Source organism: Felis catus, chromosome B4, assembly GCF_018350175.1.
Source record: "Felis catus isolate Fca126 chromosome B4, F.catus_Fca126_mat1.0, whole genome shotgun sequence".
NCBI lineage: Eukaryota > Metazoa > Chordata > Mammalia > Carnivora > Felidae > Felis > Felis catus.
The window spans coordinates 75,823,561-75,846,958 of NC_058374.1; the positions used below are offsets into that span (position 1 = coordinate 75,823,561).

The following is a 23,398-nucleotide window of genomic DNA, read 5'->3' on the forward strand; positions in this document are numbered from 1 at the left end:
TCCTCCTGCTTGACTGCTGAACTAGAACACAGGTCTTTTCTGGCCTTTGGACTCAGACTGAAACATCAGATGTATGTACACACACACACACACACACACACACACACACACATACTCTATTGATTCTGTTTCTCTGGAGAATTCTAATAAAAGCATTATATCTCACGTTTGAAACAACTTTATTGAGGCACATTTTGCATATTAACTAATTCACCCCATTCAAGTATACAATTCAATGATTAAAAAAAATTTTTTAATGTTTATTTATTTTTGAGAGAAACAGAGCACAAGTGGGGGAGGGGCAGAGAGAGATGGAGATACAGAATCGGAAGCAGGCTTGAGGCTCTGAGCTGTCAGCACAGAGCCCGACCTGGGGTTTCGAACTCCTAAACCATGAGATCATGACCTGAGCAGAAGTCAGACATTTAACGAACTGAGCCACTCAGGCACCCCAGCAATTCAATGATTTTTTAAACCAAATTTATCAAGTTGTCCAACATAAATCAATGTTATTTAATTTTTTTTAAATTAGGTTTTGTTTTTTTTTTATTTTAGAGAGAAGGAGAGAGAGCACAGGGGGAAGGGGCAAGGGCGGGGTGGTGCATGAGGCAAGAGAGAGCACTCAAGCAGGCTCCACAGTCAGCACAGACCCCATCATGGGTCTTGATCCCACAATCCTGGGATCATGACCTGAGCTAAAACCAAGAGTTGGGCACTCAACCGACTGAGCCACCCAGCCGCCCCCAACATGAGTCAATTTCGGAACATTTTCATCAACCCAATATGATCTCTCATGCAGATTTAATATTAATCTCCCCTCTCCCTCCTCCAAGCAATTTGTAGTCTACTTTCTGATGTTCTAGCTTTGCCTTTTCTGGATATTTCGTATCATTGGAAACTTACAATACGTAGTCTCTTATGTCTGGCCCCTTTCACTGAGCATGTTTTTGTAGTTCATCCACATGGTAGTATGCATCCGTAATTTGTTTATTTTTATTGTTGAATAGTATTCCATTGTATGAAAAGAGCATATTTTGTCTATCATTCACATGTCAGTGGACATTTGGGTTATTTCCAGTTGGGTTATTATGAGTACTGCTGCTAAGAACATTTCTGTGCAAGTCTTTGTGTGGATACATTCCCACTTCTCTTAGATTGATAGGTAAGAGTGAAATTGCTGGATCACACAGTAAATTTATGTTTAACATTTTAAGAAATTGCCAAACCGTTTTCCAACGCGGCTGCACTGTTTTACATTCCTACCAGCAATGTACAAGGGTATCTCCACATTCTCTCCAAAATGTGTTATTATCTGTATGCTAAAATATGGCCATTCTATGAAAAACAACCCCCCCCCCCCCAAGGTTTTAAAAGGCTTAAAAACGTTCGGTGAGGAGGCTACGGCTTTTGATAAGTAAAACAAACAACCATCTCTCAAAAACTGACCGCGGTCCTCCAGCCAGCAGACGGCGCTCCAAGCCAGGGTCCCTACTCCTAGCCTTTCACAACGCCATCTTAGTGACAGCCCCGTTGCTAGGAAACGGATATGCGTCTTTTGGCTCCAGATCCCAGCCTCACCAAGATCCCAGGCGCTCTGTCTCTTGCGGAAAGACTGAGATCTAAGGTCCCCGCTACCATGCAGGGGTAGTTCAGAAGGCCCTGTCCTGGGGTACTTTCCTCCTACCTCCTGTAAAGCTCTCCAAAGCAGACCGAGGATCGTTGCTTAGACACGGTCCCCCGCCCAGCTATGTCTAAGAAAGGGAAAAAGGCCAAGATGCCCCTGTCGGATGAGGAGCAGCTGCTTCTGTTTCAGCAGAAGTTGCTGGCAGAGGAGGAGATGGCCAAGAAGAAAGAGAGGCTCCTGAGCCAGTTCTTGAAGGTGATGGCTTCATGCATTACTCTCTGCCCAACCCCACCCACTCCCTACACCAGCCCTGTTGCCTTGATCCTCTCCTTGCGGCAGCCTCATTTTCATGCTGGCCTCCTCTCCTCCGGAAACCTTGAGACCCAAATATACTTAGATTTCTGGCAACATTGTCGGGGGAAGGAACCAGTTCTTTGTGAAGTACGGAGGGGTCAAAGGGTAAGGAGGTTAATGGCACAACTGAGCCCCAGACCAGGACAGTAGGTGCTATTAGCTGTCCGAGCTTGTCTGAAATTCTGATATACTCCCCGGAGATATGTCATTACAAACAACATCCTGCTTTGATGTCTTCACCTGAAGGAAATTCACCCTTGCCCTCCCTAAAGTGCCATCAGGCTGTTCCTGTCTTACTTCAGACTATCCCCAAAACGAGAATGGGAATTCCCTGAGTGTTAGCCATCAGGAAATTTGGTCCCTCAGAAAAAGACAAAGGGTAAGGTGTCGGTTGACAAACTGTGATCTTGTTTGTTTTTTCAAAGTGTATTTATTTTTGGTGGGGGGGGAGGTTGGGTGGGGGAGGGGCAGAGAGAGAGCAAGAGGGAGACAGAGAATCCCAAGCAGGTTCCCAGCTCCACCATGAGCCCTATTCAGGGATCCAACCCATGAACCATGAGATGACCTGAGCCGAAATTAAGAGTCAGATGCTTAACCGACTGAGTCACCCAGGCGCCCCTTTTTAATTAATTAATTAATTAATTAAAAAATGATCTTGTTCATTTTACTGTAACAGGGCTTTAGGCCCTGACCTCCTGGGGGTGTATTTATTCCTTCACACAGGACAAGCTGGCCAAGGAGGAGCACAACAGTGCTCTGAACCTTTACAAGATTAACACACAGTGGAGAACTGTCCTTAGGGAAGTCAAGACCAGAGAGCTGCATAAGGATATTGAGATCCTCAGCCAAACGTTTGAACGAGTGGTGGACTGCAAGGACAGTGTCATCAAGGTAGGCACTCTTCCCAAGGAAACACTTGAACCTGGCTGCCCTGACCTCTTAATACAATGGGCCTACTGAATTCATTTGTCTGTCTTTTATTTTAACAGTTTTTTAAATTTTTATTTATTTGGAGAGAGAGGGGGAGAGAGAATCCCAAGCCGACTCCTCACTGTCAGTGCAGAGCCCCGCCCAGAACCCCATCTCACCAACCATGATCCTTGTGAGATCGTGACCTGAGCTGATATCGAGAATCAGTTGCTTAACCGACTGAGTCACCCAGGCCCCCCCCCCCATTTATTTATCAGTCTTAAAGCCCTTACAAGATGCAGGCCGTGATGAAGCCGGCTATTGGTAATACCAGTTTTCACTGAAATGAAAAATAGAACACTGGGCTGTCATCCCTCTCCCCACCCCCTCAGCATAGCCATTTTCCTTGGTTATCTACTGCCTAAAACCAGCACTATACAATATTAGAGTTGTAAGGCACAGCAGACATCACCCAATGACTTAAACTTAGCCCCATGTCTTCATTTCAATGTGAGAAGCCTCAATTCCAGAGAAGGGAACTGACTTGCCCAAGGTGACACAGCTAGTCAGTGAGAGAGCTGGAACCAGAGCATAAGTTTCTTGATTCCCACTCCAGTGCTTTATTTAACCGAATTCTGTTGGGCCTCTTTGATTCAAGTTCAATGGCCTTGGATGAGATTGAGATCCCCATGGGTAAGAGTAGTTGTGGATCTCTAAGCAATTCAATCAACCATCTTTATGCTCTTGGACGATTCTTGAGTTGAGTCCATATCATCTTTTTTCTTTTTAATTTTATTTCTTTATTTTTGAGAGAGAGAAAGACAACATCTGCATTGAGCGAGTGGGGTAGGGGCAGAGGGAGAGGGAGACAGAGTCCCAAGCAGACTCCATGCTGTCAGCAGAGAGCCCCACAGGGGGCTCGAACCCACAAACCATGAGATCATGACCTCAGCCAAAATCAAGAGTCAGACATTTAACTGACTGAGCCACCCAGGCGCCCCACATACCATCCTTTTTTCTAAGGGATTTTGCTCTATCCCTTCTTTTATCCTATTTTTAACCTCTGTTTACTGACTCTTACTTAGACTTTTCTATCTGAAAACAACAACAGAAATCCCACATAAGAGCAAAATATACATTGTCAGCCTGGCATGCCCCCTCTTGCAAACACACATCTCTCCTTCACAGCCTAACTCTTGGGGGGGAAAAAAAATTAGTAGGCCTGGGCAAGCTTCAAGCGATACGTATTAGGTGTCTCCAGATTTATAAAAACCATTATACATTAGAATTCCTCACCCCACCAGTTATACCTTATGGCCTTCTTTTAAATGTTTATTTATTTTTGAGGGTGGGGAGGGGAAAAGAGAGGGGGACAGAAGATCTGAAGCAGGCTCTGTGCTGACAGCAGAGAGCCCATGCAGGGCTCAAACTCGTGAACCGCGAGATCATGACCTGAACCAAAGTCGGACACTTAACTGACTGAGCCACCCAGGCGCCCCCACCTTATGGCTTTTTACGTGCCTTCTTCCGACACTTACTGGGAGTTATCAAATACCTGCTGAGAGGAGAACCAGCAGGGTTCATTTAGGGATGCTGAGCAGTGGCCAGGCTCCCCCTTCCACCAATTAGCTTCCAGCTTTGTAGCAAACGATTACAGTCCTTGACTTAGGTAAATCACATATTGCTAATCTTACGCACCTTCAGGGTCATTCCTGAATAACCGAACCTACACATGTTAAATGTGCCAATGTTAGTGATCCTCACCTGCTGTCTCCACTTCACTTCTCATTTATCCGGCATCCCACATCTGATCTCCATCCTTCCCTAGGAAGCTGCTCTTGTAAAGACTACCAGGCCCAAATCATGGCCACTGTTCATCATTTCGTCATCTCCTAACCTGACTTCTCTGTGGCGCTGATACTCTTGGTCATGCCTTCCTTCTTGAAACTCCCCTTTGGTTTCCATGACACCATTCTCTCATGGTTTCTCTCCTGCTTCTGGGATATATACATCCAGTCCCCTTGGTGAGTTTATATCTTCCTCTCTCCATCTCCTGAACTTGAGCATCTCCCAGGTTTCTGAGTCTGGCCATCTCACCCTTTAACCGGGTGTCTAGGGTCTAGACAGTTGTACACAATACCCTGGTTTTATTTATTTTTATTTTTAAATTTTTTTTAACGTTTATTTATTTTTGAGACAGAGAGAGACAGAGCATGAACGGGGGAGGGTCAGAGAGAGGAAGACACAGAATCTGAAACAGGCTCCAGGCTCTGAGCTGTCAGCCCAGAGCCTGACGCGGGGCTCGAGCCCACGGACCGCGAGATCATGACCTGAGCCGAAGTCGGCCGCTTAACCGACTGAGCCACCCAGGCGCCCCAATACCCTGGTTTTATTTTTTTTTATTTTTTATTTTTAAAAAAATTTTTTTTCAACATTTATTTATTTTTGGGACAGAGAGAGACAGAGCATGAACGGGGGAGGGGCAGAGAGAGAGGGAGACACAGAATCGGAAACAGGCTCCAGGCTCTGAGCCATCAGCCCAGAGCCCGACGCGGGGCTCGAACTCCCGGACCGCGAGATCGTGACCTGGCTGAAGTCAGACGCTTAACCGACTGCGCCACCCAGGCGCCCCAATACCCTGGTTTTAAATACCACTTTTATGTCAGTGACTTCCTGGTCTGTAACACCAGTCTGGATTTCTTTCATGAATTTCACATCCTTCTATTCAAGATTCCTAGATATCCGTTCCTGGCTGTTGCATTGTCCTCACAACTGAACTAAGGAGTTCCCCCTTCCCTGGGCAGGCCCAGAGCAATTTTTCCACAATCTGGTCTTCCTTACTCTCTATTCAGGTGGTCCCTGCCATTCACCAGACCACTCAACAGAGAAATCCGGGAATCATCCTAGGGTTTGCCTCCATCCCTGACTTCTTTCACTAAGTTTTGTATAAATCTTCTGCTGAAGTACTTTTCAAAGCCATATCCTGCTCTCCTTCCCCCCTGTCCTGCTGCAGTTGAGACCTGGGCACTTTCTCTCATATGGACTGTTGCACTAGGCCCCTATCTTCCAGCCTTTCATGCCCAGCCACCTCCAGGTGACTGTCTACACAACTACACAACTACCAGGATTATCTTTTTATTTATTTATTTTTTAATGTTCATTTATTTTTGAGAAAGAGAGCACAAGTGAGGGACGGGCCGAGATAGGGGGACAGAGGATCTGAAGCGGGCTCTGCGCTGACAGCAGTGAACCTGATGTGGGGATCGAACTCACGAACTGCAAGATCATAACCTGAGCCAAAGTCTGACGCTCAACCAACTGAGCTGCCCAGGTGCCCCGGGATTATCTTTTTGAAACAAAAATCCGATCCTGGTACTCCACTGCTTAAATTTTAGTGGCTTCTTTCTTCCACAGAAAAAAATCCAAACTCCAGGGAAAAAAACATCAAAGCCCTACATGTTCTGGCCTCTGCCTGTCCCTTCCCTTGTTTCTTACCTGTGATTTTGCACATGCTGTTCCCTCTATGTGGAATTCTCTTTTCCCCATCTCTTCAGTCTTCCTGGCAAACTCTCTCTCCTCCTTCAGGAGTGATACAAATGACGTGTGTCCTGTGAAGCCTCCCCCTGTGCTCTTAGACACAGGCACTCAGCCTTTTATATCCCACTGTCACAGGTACATCATCGACCTCATAGCAATTGCCATGTTACACTGTAATTTTCTGTTTATATAACACCTTTCCTACTACACGACTGCGAGCTCCTTTGGGGGCAATATGCATGTCTTTTCATCCCCGAATCCTTGGCCTCCAGCACGGTGCTGGTACATGACACGTTCAGCAATCATCTGTTGAGTGAGTGAAGAGGCCTCCATTATCGGCACCTATTCCATAAGATCCTTTCTCATCCCAAACATACAAGGTAAGAGCCAGCTTTGCATAGAGGCTGTGGCAGCTTACAATGCATGGCTCAAGGTGCCTGGATCATGTGGGCACTTACTAAATCCTTTTTGTGTTTCATTCACTTTAATTGTAATTTGTTTTACTTTTTCGAATAGGCATTTCACTCATTATTCAAAATTCAAAAGATAAAGTGAAAGAGAGAAAAGTCCCCTCCCACCAGTGACTTCCAGCCACCTAGTGCCTTAATCATTTTAATTTCATGAGTAAACCTTTTTTTTTTTTTTTATGTTTATTTTTGACAGAGAGAGAGAGGGAGGGAGGGGCAGAGAGAGAGGGAGACACAGAATCTGAAGCAGGCTCCAGGCTCTGAGCTGTCAGCACGAAGCCCAGTGTGGGGCTCAAACTCACGAACCACAAGATCATGACCCGAGCTGAAGTCTGATGCTTACCGAATGAGCCACCCAGGCGCCCCACGAGTAAACATTTTTTTTGTACAAATTATAGTCCTACATCCTGTTTTGCCCCTTTTTCACTGAGCAATATATCCTAGGGACTATTCCACATTAGTCCATAAAGAGCTTCTGTCTCTCTCTTTTCTTAAAACAACTGCATAGTATTCTGTATTATAAAATGTTACTTTGTTTTCTGTATTTCCTGTATCTTGTAATTAGATCTAGTTTAGAGGTGTTGTATTCTTCCATCCAGGAAGCACATGCATCCGGTAATCTCTTCTTGTGATTTTTTGAAAATGGTTATTTGAGAGAGAGAGAGCGCGTGCGCATGTGAGCGGAGGGGCAGAGAGAGAGAATCCCAAACAGACTTGCACTGTCAGCGCAGAGCCCAACGCAGGGCTCGATCTCACGAACCGTGACCTGAGCCAAAATCAAGAGTCGGGTGCTCGATGGACTGAGCCACCCAGGCGCCCCTCTTTTTGTGAAGTTAGCATTTGTTGTTTCTCTCTTAATTCACTGGGGGTTACAAAATGCTGATTTTCTAATAATGTCATTCCTTTTTCATTTATTAGCTTGAATACTTCTATAAAGAGATACCTCTGTCATTTACCATTCAGTGACCAAGAGGTACAGCTTATATAATAAAGGTAGCATAAATGCTTAATTCTTTCTCTGCCCTTTAAACGCCATTAAAACAATTAAAAAAGGAATGGGTTGTCTGGTATCCTCCAAAGGTAACCATTTTTTTAAGTATGCTTATGAATTCATAATCAAAGATAATTGATATCTTTTCAGTTCATCATAGTTTTTTAAAAATTTTTTTTTAATGTTTATTTATTTTTGGGACAGAGAGAGACAGAGCATGAACAGGGGAGGGGCAGAGAGAGAGGGAGACACAGAATCGGAAACAGGCTCCAGGCTCCGAGCCATCAGCCCAGAGCCTGACGCAGGGCTCGAACTCACGGACCGCGAGATCGTGACCTGAAGTCGGACGCTTAACCGACTGCGCCACCCAGGCGCCCCTCATCATAGTTTTTATCCTTGTTGATGCTCACACTGTCCCCTTTCTCGCCAGTGGAAGTGTTCCAGCTATCTATTACTACATAACAAACCACTCCTAAATCAGTGACTTAGAACAATTTATTTTATTATTTCTCACGATCCGTCGACTTCGTTCACCCAGGTGGTTCCTGCTCAGTATCTCCCCTACAGTTTTCAGTCAGATGTCGGTTGGGGCTACAATCTTCTGAAGGCTGGACTGGGCTGGATGTCTAACGTGGCTGGTGGTTGATTCAGAGAGTCAGCTGGGAGCTCAGCTGAACTGCTGACCAGAATGCCTTAACATGGCCCCTTCCCGGGCACTGCCCTTCTCACAACGTGATGGCCGGGTCCCTGGAGGGAGTGTCCCAAGAACAAGCATTCCAAGGGGCAGGAAGCAGAAGCTGCCAGGCCATGTAAGGGCTATGCCTGGAACTGGCGCAGTGTCATTTCCACTATGTTCTCATGGTCCAAGTAGTGACGGTGTCTGCCCAAATTCAAGGAGATGGAAGAAGATAATACCTCCTGCTGGAGGAGTGGCAAGGTCACATTGCAGATTGTAGGATAGGAGATATTGCTGTGCGGATCTTTAGAAGACGTCCTCTGCCACAGGGAGCCACTTCTGTCGGGCTCCTGAATCCCTTTGACGTGACCCTATTGGTCTTCCGTAGCTGCTTTGCTATGTTGTATGACAAGATACCCTTGGTTCTACTTGTTTCTCTTCTGCCTCACATCTTGGAGCCTCACTGTAAATGTCTGTTGTCCCTAGGACACTGGCAGGCTACCTGGGGTTCCCGGATGTCACTCTTACTTTCTATTCATGAGTGGGAGAACAGCACCCTTGGCGCCAAAGAGCTGGCGTGAGGAGCTAGGGGAAAATGCCGTTCGTGCCATCCAGCTGACCAGCTGAATACATTTTTATTTTCTCACACGGATGCCATTCAGCCAAAATGGTTAACTCCCTGTTTCCTACCCAGTCTTTAGCCACGGACCTGTCAGAAGCCGAGGAGCAGTACGCCCATGCCCTGCGCAGCCACCTGCACAGCATCGATCAGCTTTTAGCCCTGCAGAGAAGCCGGCTCAACCTCCTAGAGGAAAGTTACAACATGGAACTGGAGGCCCTAACCAAAGAGTTTGAGACAGAAAGGTATGGGGGCCTAAGAGGACTGAGGGATTGAGTCCAGGAGAGTATGCAGAGCCTGTGTCAAGGAGCTACCTATAAGCCAGCACCATGGAGCATCCCACCTTGCTTATGATATGACGCTAGCAGAGAAGATCCCGAGTCCCTTCTTTTTCTTTTTTTTTTTTAAGTAGGTTTCACCCCCAGTGCGGAGCCCAGCGTGGGGCTTGAACTCACAACCCTGAGATCAAGACCTGAGCTGAGATCAAGAGTCAGACAGTTAGCCGACTGAGCCACCTAGGTGCCCCTCTCCTGAGTTCCTTCTAAACTAACACGTGTTTAAGCTTGTGGATTTAGCTTCCCTACAGCCATGCCAGGTCCCTATCTGTAACACCCTCACCACCTACTTTCAGCTATCAAAATCCAACCCATCTGGTAGGGATCAGGGATGGGATGGAGACTTCTCACTGAAATCTTTTGTACTTTTTCACTTGTTGTATCATATAAATGGACTGCCTGCTCAAAAATCAAAACAATCTTATTCTTTCTGATCCTAAAAAGAATAGGGCCCACCCTCTCTCTGTTTACCTAGGAATTTATACTGTTTGTACAGTTTTATCACATACTGCTTTGAGTTGTCATTATTGGTCCATATGCTTTATCCCTCAGTGCAGGGGCAGTGTCTTGTCTCCCACAGGAAGACAATTATTGACCAGCATGAAAAAGAGATTCACTACCTACAAGATGTCTTCATGGCCATGGAGCAGAACTATATAGATTCTGAGTATGAAAGTAAGCTGGAGTTCCAGAGCATGTGGGATGATCTCAAAAACAAGGTATGGAGGGAGAGCAGCTGGGCAAGAGCTGGGAGAGAAGGGAGAAAAAATGCTCAAGGCCACTGGAGCTCGTAGAGACCGCTAATCAACAGTCAAGAGACAAATCACAGGGGTGATCTGTGAAAGAAACTGAGGCCCAAAGAAGTAAAATGACCCACCAAAGTTATGCTGCTGCTTTGTGGTACAGCCAGGAGGAGAATCCAGTTCTGCCCTTGGCCCCAAAGTGCTTTCCACCATCTTGGAGGCTACAAAGTTAGCTATCCTGCAGACCTGGGTTTGGGCATGGGGTTCTTTGTTTTTATTTTGCCCCACAATGTTTTGTAAATTAAAAAAAAAGTTTTTTAATGTTTACTTGAGAGAGAGAGAGAGAGAGAGAGAGAGAGAGAGAGAGAGAGAGAGAGTCAGGGAGGGGCAGAGAGAGAGAGGGAGACACAAAATCCAAAGCAGGCTCCAGGCTCTGAGCTATCAGCACAGAGCCCGATGTGGGGGGCTCGGACCCACAAGCCACGAGATCATGACATGAGCTGAAGTCGGACACTCAACTGACTGAGCCACCCAGGTGCCCCTTGTAAATTTTAAAATAAGCTTCCTACATTTAAAAAGTGAAAGGTTTCACATAAAAATCCTAAATTTAGCTTGCCTTGAGAAAAGATCTGGTAACACTGGGCCACGTTTCCAAATGGGGACATTCATGTGAAGCCGGGCAGATAGGCCACTACTCCCAACCCCCCGTGGAGCCTTTCCTCTCTGGTTCACCACAGGCCTCATCTAGCATACAGCACATATTTATAACATCTGCCTGGTCTTTGTAGGCATTTTCATTGGCGACCTCTGCACCCTACTATGTTACAAACAGTTGAAGAGGATGAGGTTGCTGGAGGCAGTAAAAGGGCACTAATAGGGTAATTCCAAGCACTGGCTATTTTGGTACCGCTTCCTAGAATTTAGAAGAGAAGCATTTTCTAAGACTGCACCTGGAGAATACAGTAGAAGATCTGTGGAGAAGGTTCCAGGATGCACTCAAGAGTTATACTGATGCCACAGAGGATCAAAAGATCGCCTTTGAGACTCTGAAGGTGAAAGATGAAAGAAGCTCCAAAGAGATTGAAGCACAGATGAAAAAAATACAGAAATTACAGGTTAGTGCAGCCAACTGGAAATACTCACTGCTTTCACTGCTCCGTTATCCCCTATTCATCCCCCAATTTCTACTGGACCCCTGGCTGGGGAAAGATGATATCCCCGGATTTCAGTCCCCAGATGGTCCTTTTGCCTGTCTCGTTGAAGACCTTCAGCCAGGCAAGAGTTTACTCTAATCGATTCTGTTCCTCCAGGACTCCATAATTATTTTAAGAGGCAAGATCATGGTGCACAGCCATGAGAATGAAGACCGGAACCAGTACATTCGTAAGGACAAGGAGCTGGTCCTTGCACAACTGCGAAAACTTAAGGCCCAAAGGAGTCACGCCCGGGAAATATCACAGGAAAACTTGGTCAAACTTACTTTGGAAAGTAATGCCACCCTCAAGGCCCTGAGAAAGATTGTTGATAAGGTAACGAAGGGGAAAGGGCAGTCAAAACAAAACCAAGAAACTCGGCTCCTGCGAAGTGAAACGGGTTTGAGAAAGGTAGAGGGCTTTCTCCTGCTTCCTGCCTGAGTACCTTTTTTATTCCATGTTTCCTCCCCTCTCACATTTTATTTTACCTTATTTTATTTTTAAAGCTTATTTATTTATTTTGACAGAGACACAGAGAGAGCACAAGCAGGGGAGGGGCAGAGGAGGGTGGAGAACAGGGGGTCCAAAGCAGGTTCTGTGCTGACAGTCCAATGTGGGGCTCAAACCCATGAACCACGAGGTCATGACCGGACCCGAAGTCAGAAACTTAACCAACTGAGCCACCCAGGTGCCCCCCCCTCACATTTTAAGTTAAATGAATTAAGGGGTGCCTGGGTGGCTCAGTTAGTTAAGCGTCCGACTCTTAATTTCGGCTCACGTCATGATCTCACAGTCAGGAGATTGAGCCCCACATTGGACTCATGCTGGGCATGGAACCTGATTAAGATTCTTTCTTTCCCTCTCCCTCTGGCCCTGCACTGCTTGCTCTCTCTCTCAAAAAAAAAATACATATATATGTGTGTGTATATATAGATATATATACACACACACACACACACATACATATATATACACACATATTTATGTATACACACACACACACACACATATGTGTATATGTGTATATATATTCCAAGTATATAAATACTTGGAATAGTGCTTGGCACCTAGTGAAGAGCCTGTTAGATGTATTTATTACTCTCATGTCACATTTGGATGAACACTTCCCTGGGTTCAAGCAGGGGAACCAACTCCACTATTTCCCCTCCCCACCCCCTTTCCTAATAAAAGGTCTCTTCATGCTTCCGATAGGGTGAAAAGATCCTGAAACTTGCTGAAATATGTAGGAAATTTGAAACAGAGGAAGAAAAAGTGCTACCTTTCTATTCGTCAGTATTGACTCCCAAGGAGCAGGCGGAGATAGAAGAAATTTACCGAGAGGAGCTTACTGAGGAGCTCTCAAAGGTAAAGTTCCTAGGGCCCCAGAGGCCATCACCCAAGGTTGGAGATGATGGGCCACTGGGCTTACATTTGCTAATGGGCCCCACCACGTACCTTGTCCCTTTAACTCAACTCCCAGGTGATCGTGAACTATACAGGGATGGAGAATTTCTGGAAAAGGTACAACAAAGTGAAACTGGAACAACTGAGCCTCCAGCAGAGACGCGCCCAGTTGTTAGAAATCAACGGTAAGTTGCGAGAGATGCTGAAGCAGTACTTGGATGGCATCTCGGTGAGTGATGAAGTGCTGAGCCAGCTCAACCCACTTTTTATCGTCAACCATCGAAGCAACTTACCCCAGCCGTTGTCCACACCGACCACCCAGCCAGGTGACAAGCAACCTCCAACCACTTACAACATCATTGAGGCAGCCCACGTGATCTCCCATATCCTGTGATACAAGGAGTAAATCTCTTTTCAAATCCCAAATGATTTTTTGAGAGACCCAAGGACTTTGCTATTAAAATTTTCCATGGGGTTTGTGAGCTCTTTATATTTTCCCCATATTGAACAGAGCAGTCTAACTGGAAGACACTAGGAATACAGTGGCCCCACAGAGTGGAGCTAATAGCTAGGCAAATATCAGAGGCTCATTGCTCCAGGAAGCATTGCTACTTGGAAGTCTGGGCACTGTGGGGGCCAACACCCATACCTTCGGGAGGTACAGATCCTATGGGAAGACTCAAGAGCCGGTCCTTGGCAGGAAGTTAGGACACGAGGAAGAGGCAGAGGCAGAGGTGATCCAAAGCCTCCAAACACCCCGTCAGGCAAGATCCAACTCAGAATGCCTTTTTCCCCAGCCCTTTTCCACATTCCCACTTACAGAAGTAGCCCCAGAAAGTATCAGGTGAAGAATACAAAGAAATTTTTAAAAATTATTTATTATTTCTTTTTGCTCTTGTTTCGTTTATCTTCCTTGAGCTTCTTTTTGGAGACTTTAGGTCTGGTGGCCTTTTTGTATAGGTGATACCCAATGAGGCCCAGGAGGGCTGGCACCATGGCCATGCCTACCAGAGGCAAAATGCCCTTCACCAGCTTTTGCCAGTAGTTGGCTCGGATCAGTGCAATCAGCTCCACATCAAACTGCAGCACTGCATCCGCTGGAGGCAGAGAGGAGGTGAGGGTTAGAATCTCTGCATTTTATCCAGGGCTCAGAATCTAAATGAAAGCAGGGGAAGGGCAGGCCACACCAGAGCAACAACTATGAAGCTGGCAAGATTTAAATGTGTTGAGTTCCTTTAGACAAAAGTAGAGAAAAGTTATGAACAGAGTCTATTGGTAGTTATGTTTGCCCCAAATCTACAAGTGTGGCTTGTGTTCAGGGACAGGTTTTTGATAGCACAGGGAAACTTCCCACAGGGTGTTCTCCATTTATAAGTGAGAGAACCTCTATACTAATGACTCCATTTCCAAACAGCCACATCGATAGAATCTTTGCAGGCCTGAAATTAATTTAATTTAACCTAGATGTTTTAAAATTGCACCAACCAATGAGCACACTGATGTGACTGTTACTAAGAAAACATAGATGTTTCAACATAAGAGCTGGAGAGGAAGAAGGAGGTGGCTTAAGAAGTAAGGAGCCAGGGAATGAACAGGGGTGAGTCAGGTGAGAAATACAAACACTGGAAATGGGGAGATTAAAGAGCTTCGGGTAAAAGAGTTTCTCTTTAGTCCATGACCCTCTTTCCGGTTTTCCCTCTCAGTTGTAACTAGGATAAGAACTTTTATACTAATACTCTGAAGGACAAAACCTTTTAGCCAATAGAGCATTTGTTATAACCCAAAGCAAGAGATCTGCATCTTAGGAAATCTGTCCAGCCTCAGATCTTCAAGTATAGATATCAGCAGTGACCTGTGACAGCTTTTGAAGTTATAGGGTAGGCTTGCCTTTTACAAGTTGTTTTTTGTTTTGCTTTGTCTTGAATTACTTGACTGTGATAATTTTTACTGTCTCTTTCCTGATGGAGGCTGAAAGGAGGGGTTACTTGACTGTGATTATTTTTACTGTCTCTTTCCTGATGGAGGCTGAAAGGAAGGGTAGAGGTGTGCTGAGAAGCCATGCCAGCTGCACAAACGACACAGGTTGGAGTTGTGGAGAAGCGGCAGGAGAAAGGTCTAGAGTTCTGAAAGGGGTAGCACAGGCAACAGACCCAAGTGGTTCAAGCAGGTGTCTCCTCCCTATAAAGTTGCTGTCTGCTAGAGGGCAAGCCAGGTGGCCTAACAGGTTATATGTCTCTAGTCCCTGTTGGTGACCTGAAGAGGAAAACAGTGACCCTGCAGGAGTCCCTGGCCGCCCCTGTCCTTTTCAGCAACCTGGGTTTAGACCTTCTCAAGCTCCAGACAAAGTGTACAGCTCCTTGTAGCTCTGAGGGACTGGGTATTTGGATTACCTGAGAGAGAGGCCTAGTCAGATTACCTGGGATGGACGGTGGAAATCCCCTTTTTCCATAGGCCAAGTGAGAAGGAATGATTGCCCTTCGCTTCTCTCTGATGGAAGGAATGTGAATCACAGCTAGAGGTGGGACCAGGTGGGCCAGTGGCCTCAATCCATCTGAAGCCCCACCAGCAAAACTCTCTGGATATTCACCCCAAAACATGAACTTTCCCACTGAGCATTCAGTAGGTTGACCAGGAAAGGTCCCCCACATGCCTCAACTCCTCCAACAAAACCCACAGCCAGATAGGCAAAGTGGCTTTGGATGCCTTTAGGGGTCCCAATGACCTGGACCTGCCCAGTGCAAAGCCTTTATCCACATTCTTCTGCCCCCTCTAGGAACAAGGATAGCAAAGTAAACCTCCACCCATGCTAAGGGGGTACCCAAGCCCGCCCCTGCCCAGATACTCACCCCACACACATGTCTAGAAGGCTCTGCTCCAGACCTTGAGGAAGAAGACACAACTGAACAGGAAGCTACCTACATTCCCCAAATCCCAAGGCTCCCTTTGACCCTCAACTGAGCTCCCCATTTCTCAACTGTCTGGTTGCCAGTGGGGTGTGAGGCAAAAGCAGTGTTAGAAGTGGGGTTTGAACCTGAGGATGTGACTGGGAGAGTCGTGGGGGCACTTCCAAGGTAACTTAGAGATTGAAGAGGCTAAGGAAAGCTTAAGTTAGGAGACGTAAAATGGGAGGCGCAGGTCACATACCTGGGATCACCTGCTTTTGGCCAAGTTCTATAACCAGAGGATCTCTGGTCAGGGAAGTGTCAATAATGCGTCCATCTACCAAGCTGCCCTGGGGGGAGACAGCAGCAAGAGCCACACCTAGTACCTCTCTCTCAGCAGGCGCACACCACACACACCTGCGCCCCTGGGCAGCGGCGGCCAGGCGGCAACCCCCTGGCAGCTGCAGCCCAGCATTCCCCTCAGGGCAGAAAGCAACAGGAAGCCCCGAAGGGCTGGCACTTCTCGGAGATCTCCCCACCCTACTCTTCCCCACACCGGGGCGGAACTGGCGGAAGAGCTGGGAGGGGAAATGGGCCGGGAAGAAGAGCGCCCCTCCCCCCGCCACGTGCTCGACGACCCCAGAGCCCCAACTTACTCCCGAACCGCTTGCCACGTGTCCCAGCCAACGCTGACGTGTTCCAGCAGGGCGCCGCCCCCTCCCAGGCCCCGCCCCGGCCCCCCAGATCCCTCACCGTGTAGTGTATGTGCAGCGTGTCTCCAAAGGCAGCGGGCTCCGCGCAAGGCTCAGGGGGCTCCACCTATGATCGGACTACAGGAGTCACGCAGGATCCTCCAAAGGTCCGTTCCTGTCCCTAGACCCGGTACCCACCCCCCCAACTCAGTTCCCACACTTGCTCGCCTACCCGCTCCCAGGTTCGTTTAGACCCCTTCATTCCCTCCCCAGGCCCAGCTCCCGCAGCCCCAGGACGCTCTCTCCTCACCAGGGTCTCCACTTGGAGGGTCCGGACGGGACTTTCGGTTTCGAACCCAGCCTCAGCCCAGCACACCGCCCCACTGAGCAGCAGCAGCAGCAGACGGAGCGGGAGTAGTGAGGGGCGCAGGGTCATGACTGGACGCGGGGCAGGGCACGGGGCACCAGGACAGGCTGTTCGGGTGGCGGCGGCTAGGACAGCGGTTTTCTCGGCGCCCAGGCTGGACTGGACGGGACGGGGCGGGTAGCAACGCGCCAGCTCCTCCTCCAGCAGCCCTTCCTCCACCTTGTCCCCACCTCCTGGAGGGAGGAGGCCGCTGGGAGCCCTCCCTACCCTCTAAGATCGTGAGGTTGCGGATTTTGACCCCTCCGTTTGCCGTTCTGTCCCTTAGTGAGAGGCTGGATCACTGAATAGCACCCACTTATGATGACCTATTGTGTGCCAGTCACTTGTCTGTAATTCTCAAAACCACCCTGAAAGGTAGGCATAATTGTTTCCATTTTACAGACGAGGAGCTGGGTGCTCAGGTTAAGCAACTTGCCCAAGGTCTTCTAGCTAGGTGGCGACAGAGACAAGATTCAAACCCATTATTGCCTGAGTCCAGCGTGTTTGTTCTTTGCTCTTTACTCTTAAGATAGGTCTCTTCACACCTGTCCTGGCAGTGTCTGGCTGCCCCCCATCCCCCCAGCAGTTGTTAGAGATGGCATCCCTCTCCCACTTCCAGCCCTTCAGCTTGAATTTCTGGAGGTCATATATCCAAAAGGAGACAGGTAGCTAGCTGTCCCATCTCCCTGTCCTTTGGAAAGTTAATTTCAGAGTCAGGAGGTATTTTCCTGTAAGGATAGGGTGAATCCCTGATCTTTTCCTGACACCAACATCTCCTTCCTCCCTTCATCAACAAGTTTGTCAAAAGGGCAGCTCCCTTTTGTTTATGCAAAGACCTCAGTTTTTATTTTTATTTATCTTGCCCAATGTGGGGCTTGAACTCAACTCCAGTATCAGCCAGTCAGGCACCCCAAGGAACTTCAGTTTTTAATAGGGGTTTTAAATTATTTCGGGCAATGCAATCAGTCCCCTTCTGCGTGATTCAAACCCTCACTGCCCACTCAGGCCTTGGCATCTGAATTCTGCTCCCTCAAAAAGTTATCAGTGAGCTCAAAGTCACCAAATTCTTGGGTCATTTCTTGGTCCCTTGTCTTACTTCTTTAATGTTTGAGAGAGAGACAGAGCAAGAGTACGGGATGGGGAGAGAGGGAGAGAGAGAATCCCAAGCAGGCTCTGGGCTGTTAGCACAGAGCCCGACGTGGGACTCAATCTCACGTGAGATCATGACCTGAGCCAAAATCAGAAGTGTGGATGATTAACCAACTGAGCCATCCAGGCGTCTTTCCATTGTCCTCTTTAGCATCTCTCTGGTATTTGATGCAGTTGAGCTCTGAATGCCCTCACAAACTCTAGATACAACTGCCTACTTGGTATCTCCACCTACATGTTTGACCAGCACCTCAGATCAACACACCCAATACTGTACTCATTCCTTTTTTTCCTTCCATCCCATCGGTAACAACCCAGACTTCTCTCCCAATCTTGTTTCTGTTAGTGGCTCTGCTATTAGCATTCTTCTAGATTCTCATCTCCCACACCTAATGATTCTCCTTTGGACTCTCCTTCCACTGCCTCTCCATGCCTTCTTTCCATTCCCAAGGCTACTACCCTATTTAAGCTCTCATTAGCTCTCTCTTTGGGGTTGTTTAAAAAGAAAAAGCCCCCTCAGGGTGCCTGGGTGTCTCAGTCCATTAAGCACCCAACTCTTGATTTTGGCTCAGGTCATGATCTCACAGTTCATGAGTTCGAGCCCCGTGTCAGGCTTTGCACTGGCAGCACAGAGCCTGCTTGGGATTCTTTCTCTTTACCTCTCTCTCACTCTACCCCTCCCCTGCTCATGCTCACTCTTTCAAAATAAACAAACATCAAAAACATTTTTTTAAGACCCCCTCAGGAAGGAATTTCTAGGGATGATAGAAAGCTCCATATCTTGATAGGGATGTGGGTTATATGGTATGTACATTTGTCAGAACTTCTCAAACTATAGAAGAGTTGTGCCTTGCACTGCATGCAGATCATACCTCAAATGAAAAAAAAAAAAATCTACAAAACTACATTTCCAAGTCTTCCTTAAAGCTGGATAAGGCCATGTGACTAAGTTCTGGCCAGTAAGTCATAACAGAAGTGTTGGAAATCTTATCCTGGACTTCCAGCAAGGCCCTTAGTGGGAATTAGCTAAGAAGTGTGTCATTGTGTGCTCCTCTTCCTCCCCCCAGGCTCCTTCCCCCTTCCTTTTTTCTGCTGTCTGGAATGTAGCTGAGATGAATTACACTCTAGCAGCCACATTAGAGCATGAGGTGACCATGAGGAGGAAGCTATGTGTGAGGCTGGTGAAGCAAAAAGAAGTCTCAGCCCTGATAACTGTAAAGCCACCACACCTGGACTGCCTACCACCAGATACTTTTCAATTGAGGTAGAAGTGAAATTTGTCTTGTTTTTAAAAAAAGAAAGGAAGAACATTCTAAGCCCCTCATCCCCAGCCCATCCCCAGCCTACTTCAGCCCATTCTGTGCACTGCTGCGGTCTGCTCAGCTTGTCATGGAGCCTACAGCCTCACATTGCCCCATGAATCAAATTGAGATTCCATGACATGCCAGTTGAAAGCTTTCACTATCTGGTCCTTATCTGCCTTTCCAAACTTGGCTTTTATTCCACTAAACTAAAAGCCTTTTAAAGACTGCAACGTCATCTTTCTCATTTCTGTGTTCTATTGCCTCGCCTCGTATGGTGTTTGACACATAGATGCTCATTAAACACCTATGAATTGAACCAAATCCCCTTCCTGCTCATGGATTGTGGTCTGGCATCAGATCAACCTTCATCATGTGTTTCCATCTCTGTGCCCTGGCTCATGCTCTTCCTTCACCTGTCAAGCTTCCTCCAAACCAAGTTCAAATATCACTTCCTCTGTAAAGTCCTGATTCCCTTAGCTAGAAGTTACTTATTTCTGAACTTCCAGCATACACTCAGGGATGTTATTTTCTGTTGTGTTGCTATTATTTATGTGTGCCTCACTTCTCCCTTTCTCTCAAGAGCCATCTCACTGATGGCAAGGACAAGGTTGTGATCATGTCTGGAGTCCCCCAGGTACTAGCTGTACAGTACCCCCCATATAACAGATTCTAGACAAATGTGTTTTATTTTGAATAAATATTATGCTATGCAATACTTTTAATACAATTAAAAATATCTATGCTAATTTGGAAAAACTTCAAGACAAATGTATATACCCTTATGTTAAAAAAAGCAAGAGGGTGGCTCAGTCGGTTAAGTGTCTGACTTCAGCTCAGGTCAGGATCTCACAGTCCGTGAGTTCGAGCCTCACGTTGGGCTTTGTGCTGACAGCTCAGAGCCTGGAGCCTGCTTGGGATTCTGTGTCTCCCTCTCTCTCAAAAATGAATAAAACATTAAAAATAATAAAATAAGCAAAAATAATAAATGTGATATGAGCCCATTTATGTTTTAGCCCTTCCCCAAATGTGTGGAGCTACATATATTTAGAAAAGAAACTACCAGAAGGAGGCACACCAAACAGCTGAGGGTGGTTACATTGAGAAAAACAGAGGCAAACAGGTTTCACATGTTGCTCTGTACATTTATGTATTGTTTGGATGTTTTGCAATGAAGATTACTTTGGTTACAAAAATAAATTTCCAAATTAAATATTAAATGAATGAACATGATATATAACAATATAAGGGAAGGTGTGAGAGATGTTGAATGAATTATGCTAATAGAACTAAAGGAGCCAGCAAGGGGGGAAAAAGGAATCCTTGGGATTAGAGAGGTCATGGGCAGCTTTGTAGATCTTAAAGAAAAGTGGTATTTTTAAACAAGTGAGAAAGGGGATAAAGGCAGTAGGCCGGATATTTGGGAAAAACGAGTATACCAGTTTGGCTAAAGTAATGGATTCAAGCAGAAGAGTAGAAAGAGGTAACTGGGGAGGAAAGCAAGAGCTGGTTGTGGAGAGATTCGATGTCAGACTAAGGCAGTGGGAATCCACTGAAGGTTTTGGAGCAAAGCGGTGAGAGCCCATACTGCACTTCCGCATGGGCTGACTGGAATGGTTTCATGAAAATGGAGGGCTGCTGCCCGTCCAGGTCCAGGACTCTGAATGGAAAGGGGAAGTGAGGATGGAGTGGGGGTGGGGGGCAGGAGTGAGACTAGGGCAAAACTAAGGCAACAAGATCACCCACAGAGGGCAGCACAAGCCCACCTGGACCCAGAAGGGAACAGAGAGGAAGAAGCTCTCTCCTTGGGTGAAGTTAGGAGAACAGAGAAAGGTGAGATGGTTCTGGGAAAGGTAGAGGAGCTGGCACAACCCTGACTGGAGGCACAACTTTGAAATCAGAGGGCCACTCCCGGAAAGGCCTCCACCCTTCAAAGGGTCTCTGTCAGTGAGTACTAGAAACTCTACCACAGCCCCCTGAACTCATGCGGGGCCCACCAGGCGGCCCAGTTTGGTTATGGACAGTTATGTTTATTCACTCATCAAAGCCGAATGCCTATTATGTGCCAGATAGTAAGCAGGGCACTGCTTTTTAAATGTTTTTAATATGTTTGTTTTTAAGACTGTTAATAAATAAAAAGCCTGTGAGTCAGCATATGTAAATCTGGATTCAAAAGCTAATGCCGTATTTTCAAGGGTATGCATACCCTGGATGATAAGATGTTTTTTTAGGTATGGTTATGCACTCGCTCATCCAAAACTGAAGCAGTACTGCTCCCCACTCCCCCCATGGCTGTTCATCCCATCAGTATGTTTTTCCCTAAGGCATAGGCAAAAACTGAGATTCTCCATCTCTTATCACCTAAAGCCAAGAAAGCACCTCTCTTTCTACATTAAGAATGCAGAAAGAAGCTAACATCTAAATCCCTGTGGTTCAGAGCCCCAAGCTAAGTCCTCCAACCCTTAAAAGGTCTTGTACTCAATTCTGTTCTAGGAGGACTCTCAACAATGTGTGTGATGAAGGGGTGGATGTTGGGGGGGCCGGGGGGGGGGGCAGGGTGCCAGGTGGACAAGTTCATTCTCAAACCTCCTGCCAGGCCCAGACTGACTGTCCAGACCTCTTCAGAGACAGCTTTCAACGTGCCTGGTTAGGAGTAAGGGTGGTGGGAGGAAGCGTGCATAGGTAACACTGGTTGGCTCTGGGCCTAGAGAGCCAAAGTTCTGGCTTGAGTGTCATCCTCTCTACTCCACGATGTTCAGTTCGGAAACCAGATTTGTTCCTAAACTAGAGCCCAGATCCTCTCTTCTGTAGCTGATGGCCAAAGTGACACACATAAGCAGACACTCACCTTCAAGCCATGATGGTCGTCAGTCCTGACACAAGTTCGTCACTTCCAGACCTCCAGCCACTGCCTTCAGTGGCCTTGCTCCCTTTCATAAGGTTTGGATTTCCTCAGACTTAACCTCCTCTTCCCTTTGCTCAGGAATTCAGGGTCATTTCTTACCCAACCCCAGCAATCAGGGCCAGGAAACCCAATTAGAATGAAAAACCTGTAGAGGAAGGAAGGCCACTGGATCCTATCTTTCCCCAGCGACCAGCAGGAAACTCTATCCCTCCAGGTACCAGGTTAGAAAGTAGAGAGATGGACTTTGACCCTCCTAATTCCACACCCTTCACAACTGGAAGCATTCTTAGTACTATGACTGCCTGCCCAAAGACACCACTCTGTGCACCAAGCAGTAGCAAAGGGGTATCCCCCAGTTATTCCCCAACTCTCACTACCCCAATGTACTGCACTATGGATATCCCAAAGGATTTCAAAGCGTCCCAGAAATGGATTCCCAGGTCTATCCAGTGGTTTGACTTCCTTCTTAGCACAGGTCTGGAACCCTCAAAAGTACTCAGTAAATACCTGTCAATGTTCTGCTCTGACCAATCTAGGCACTTGAACTGGAAGTGACAGCAGCGAATCCCCAGAGCCTTCAAACCTTATACCTCTAGTCTGAGAAACTCACACATACCCACACTCATTTTCCCTGCCACTGACCCCAAACTCTGTAACGAGGAGGACAGTTCTGTCTACGGCAGCCTGACCAATCCAAAGCCTTCCACTGACTTTCTCCAAGCTCATGTTGGAAGCTCCGTTACCCAGATTATTCTGAGGTAGACCCTGGGCCCAAGTCTGCCAAGCCATGACTGAAGAGCTATTCAAGTTCTGGGCAGGTAAGGTTGCTATCTGTCCTAAGAGCTGGATGCTAAACACTTACTTTCCAGGTTAAGTCTCTCCCTCTTCCCCCCAACCCCTCTTGAAAGAAGCTGGAAGGTTTAAGCAACTGACACAAGAGGGTTCCCCCGCACCTCCCTTCTGGAATCTTAAATAGAGTACTGAGGGACAAAACGGATCAGGTCGTCCTCTTCAGGGGTCAAAAGACACCCACTGGCCTGCCATCCAGCTAAAGTCCTCTCTATTATCACGATCTTATGAGGGGTTGTTCTAGAAGGAACATACTTATAAATGTACAAATAAAGCACGTGGGAAAGGTGCTCTTATCAGTAACATTGGTCACCAGGCAGAGCTTTTGAGGACCAGGGAGGTAACTGAATACAAATGATTTA

The 23,398-nt window shown here is 46.9% G+C and overlaps 2 protein-coding genes across 2 annotated transcripts; one reads left to right on the plus strand and one right to left on the minus strand.

The window, feature by feature from the left end:
- The first annotated feature begins 1,535 nt into the window (after positions 1–1,535).
- CCDC65 (coiled-coil domain containing 65) lies at positions 1,536–13,327 on the plus strand. Its single transcript, XM_003988628.5, has 8 exons — positions 1,536–1,879; positions 2,702–2,869; positions 9,253–9,422; positions 10,093–10,231; positions 11,173–11,370; positions 11,566–11,784; positions 12,661–12,813; positions 12,929–13,327. Exons 1-8 carry the CDS (start codon positions 1,748–1,750, stop codon positions 13,244–13,246), a joined length of 1,497 nt encoding a protein of 498 aa, XP_003988677.1. The 5' UTR covers positions 1,536–1,747; the 3' UTR covers positions 13,247–13,327.
- A 384-nt stretch (positions 13,328–13,711) lies between these two features.
- Positions 13,712–17,961, minus strand: FKBP11 (FKBP prolyl isomerase 11). The gene is made up of 6 exons (XM_003988629.5): positions 16,737–17,961; positions 16,488–16,553; positions 15,997–16,084; positions 15,699–15,732; positions 15,269–15,339; positions 13,712–13,949 (listed from the first exon to the last, which is right to left on the minus strand). Exons 1-6 carry the CDS (start codon positions 16,860–16,862, stop codon positions 13,732–13,734), a joined length of 603 nt encoding a protein of 200 aa, XP_003988678.1. The 5' UTR covers positions 16,863–17,961; the 3' UTR covers positions 13,712–13,731.
- Positions 17,962–23,398: the final 5,437 nt, after the last annotated feature.

Coding starts and splice junctions, on each gene's coding strand:
- CCDC65 (XM_003988628.5), top strand. CDS start 1,748: ATGTCTAAGAAAGGGAAAAAGGCCAAGATGCCCCTGTCGGATGAGGAG. Junction 2,870..9,252: donor GCAAGGACAGTGTCATCAAG/GTAGGCACTCTT, acceptor TTTCCTACCCAG/TCTTTAGCCACGGACCTGTC. Junction 9,423..10,092: donor AAAGAGTTTGAGACAGAAAG/GTATGGGGGCCT, acceptor TGTCTCCCACAG/GAAGACAATTATTGACCAGC.
- FKBP11 (XM_003988629.5), bottom strand. CDS start 16,862: ATGACCCTGCGCCCCTCACTACTCCCGCTCCGTCTGCTGCTGCTGCTG. Junction 15,733..15,996: donor CCAAAAGCAGGTGATCCCAG/GTATGTGACCTG, acceptor TTCTTCCTCAAG/GTCTGGAGCAGAGCCTTCTA. Junction 15,340..15,698: donor CTTCTAGACATGTGTGTGGG/GTGAGTATCTGG, acceptor TCCTTCCATCAG/AGAGAAGCGAAGGGCAATCA.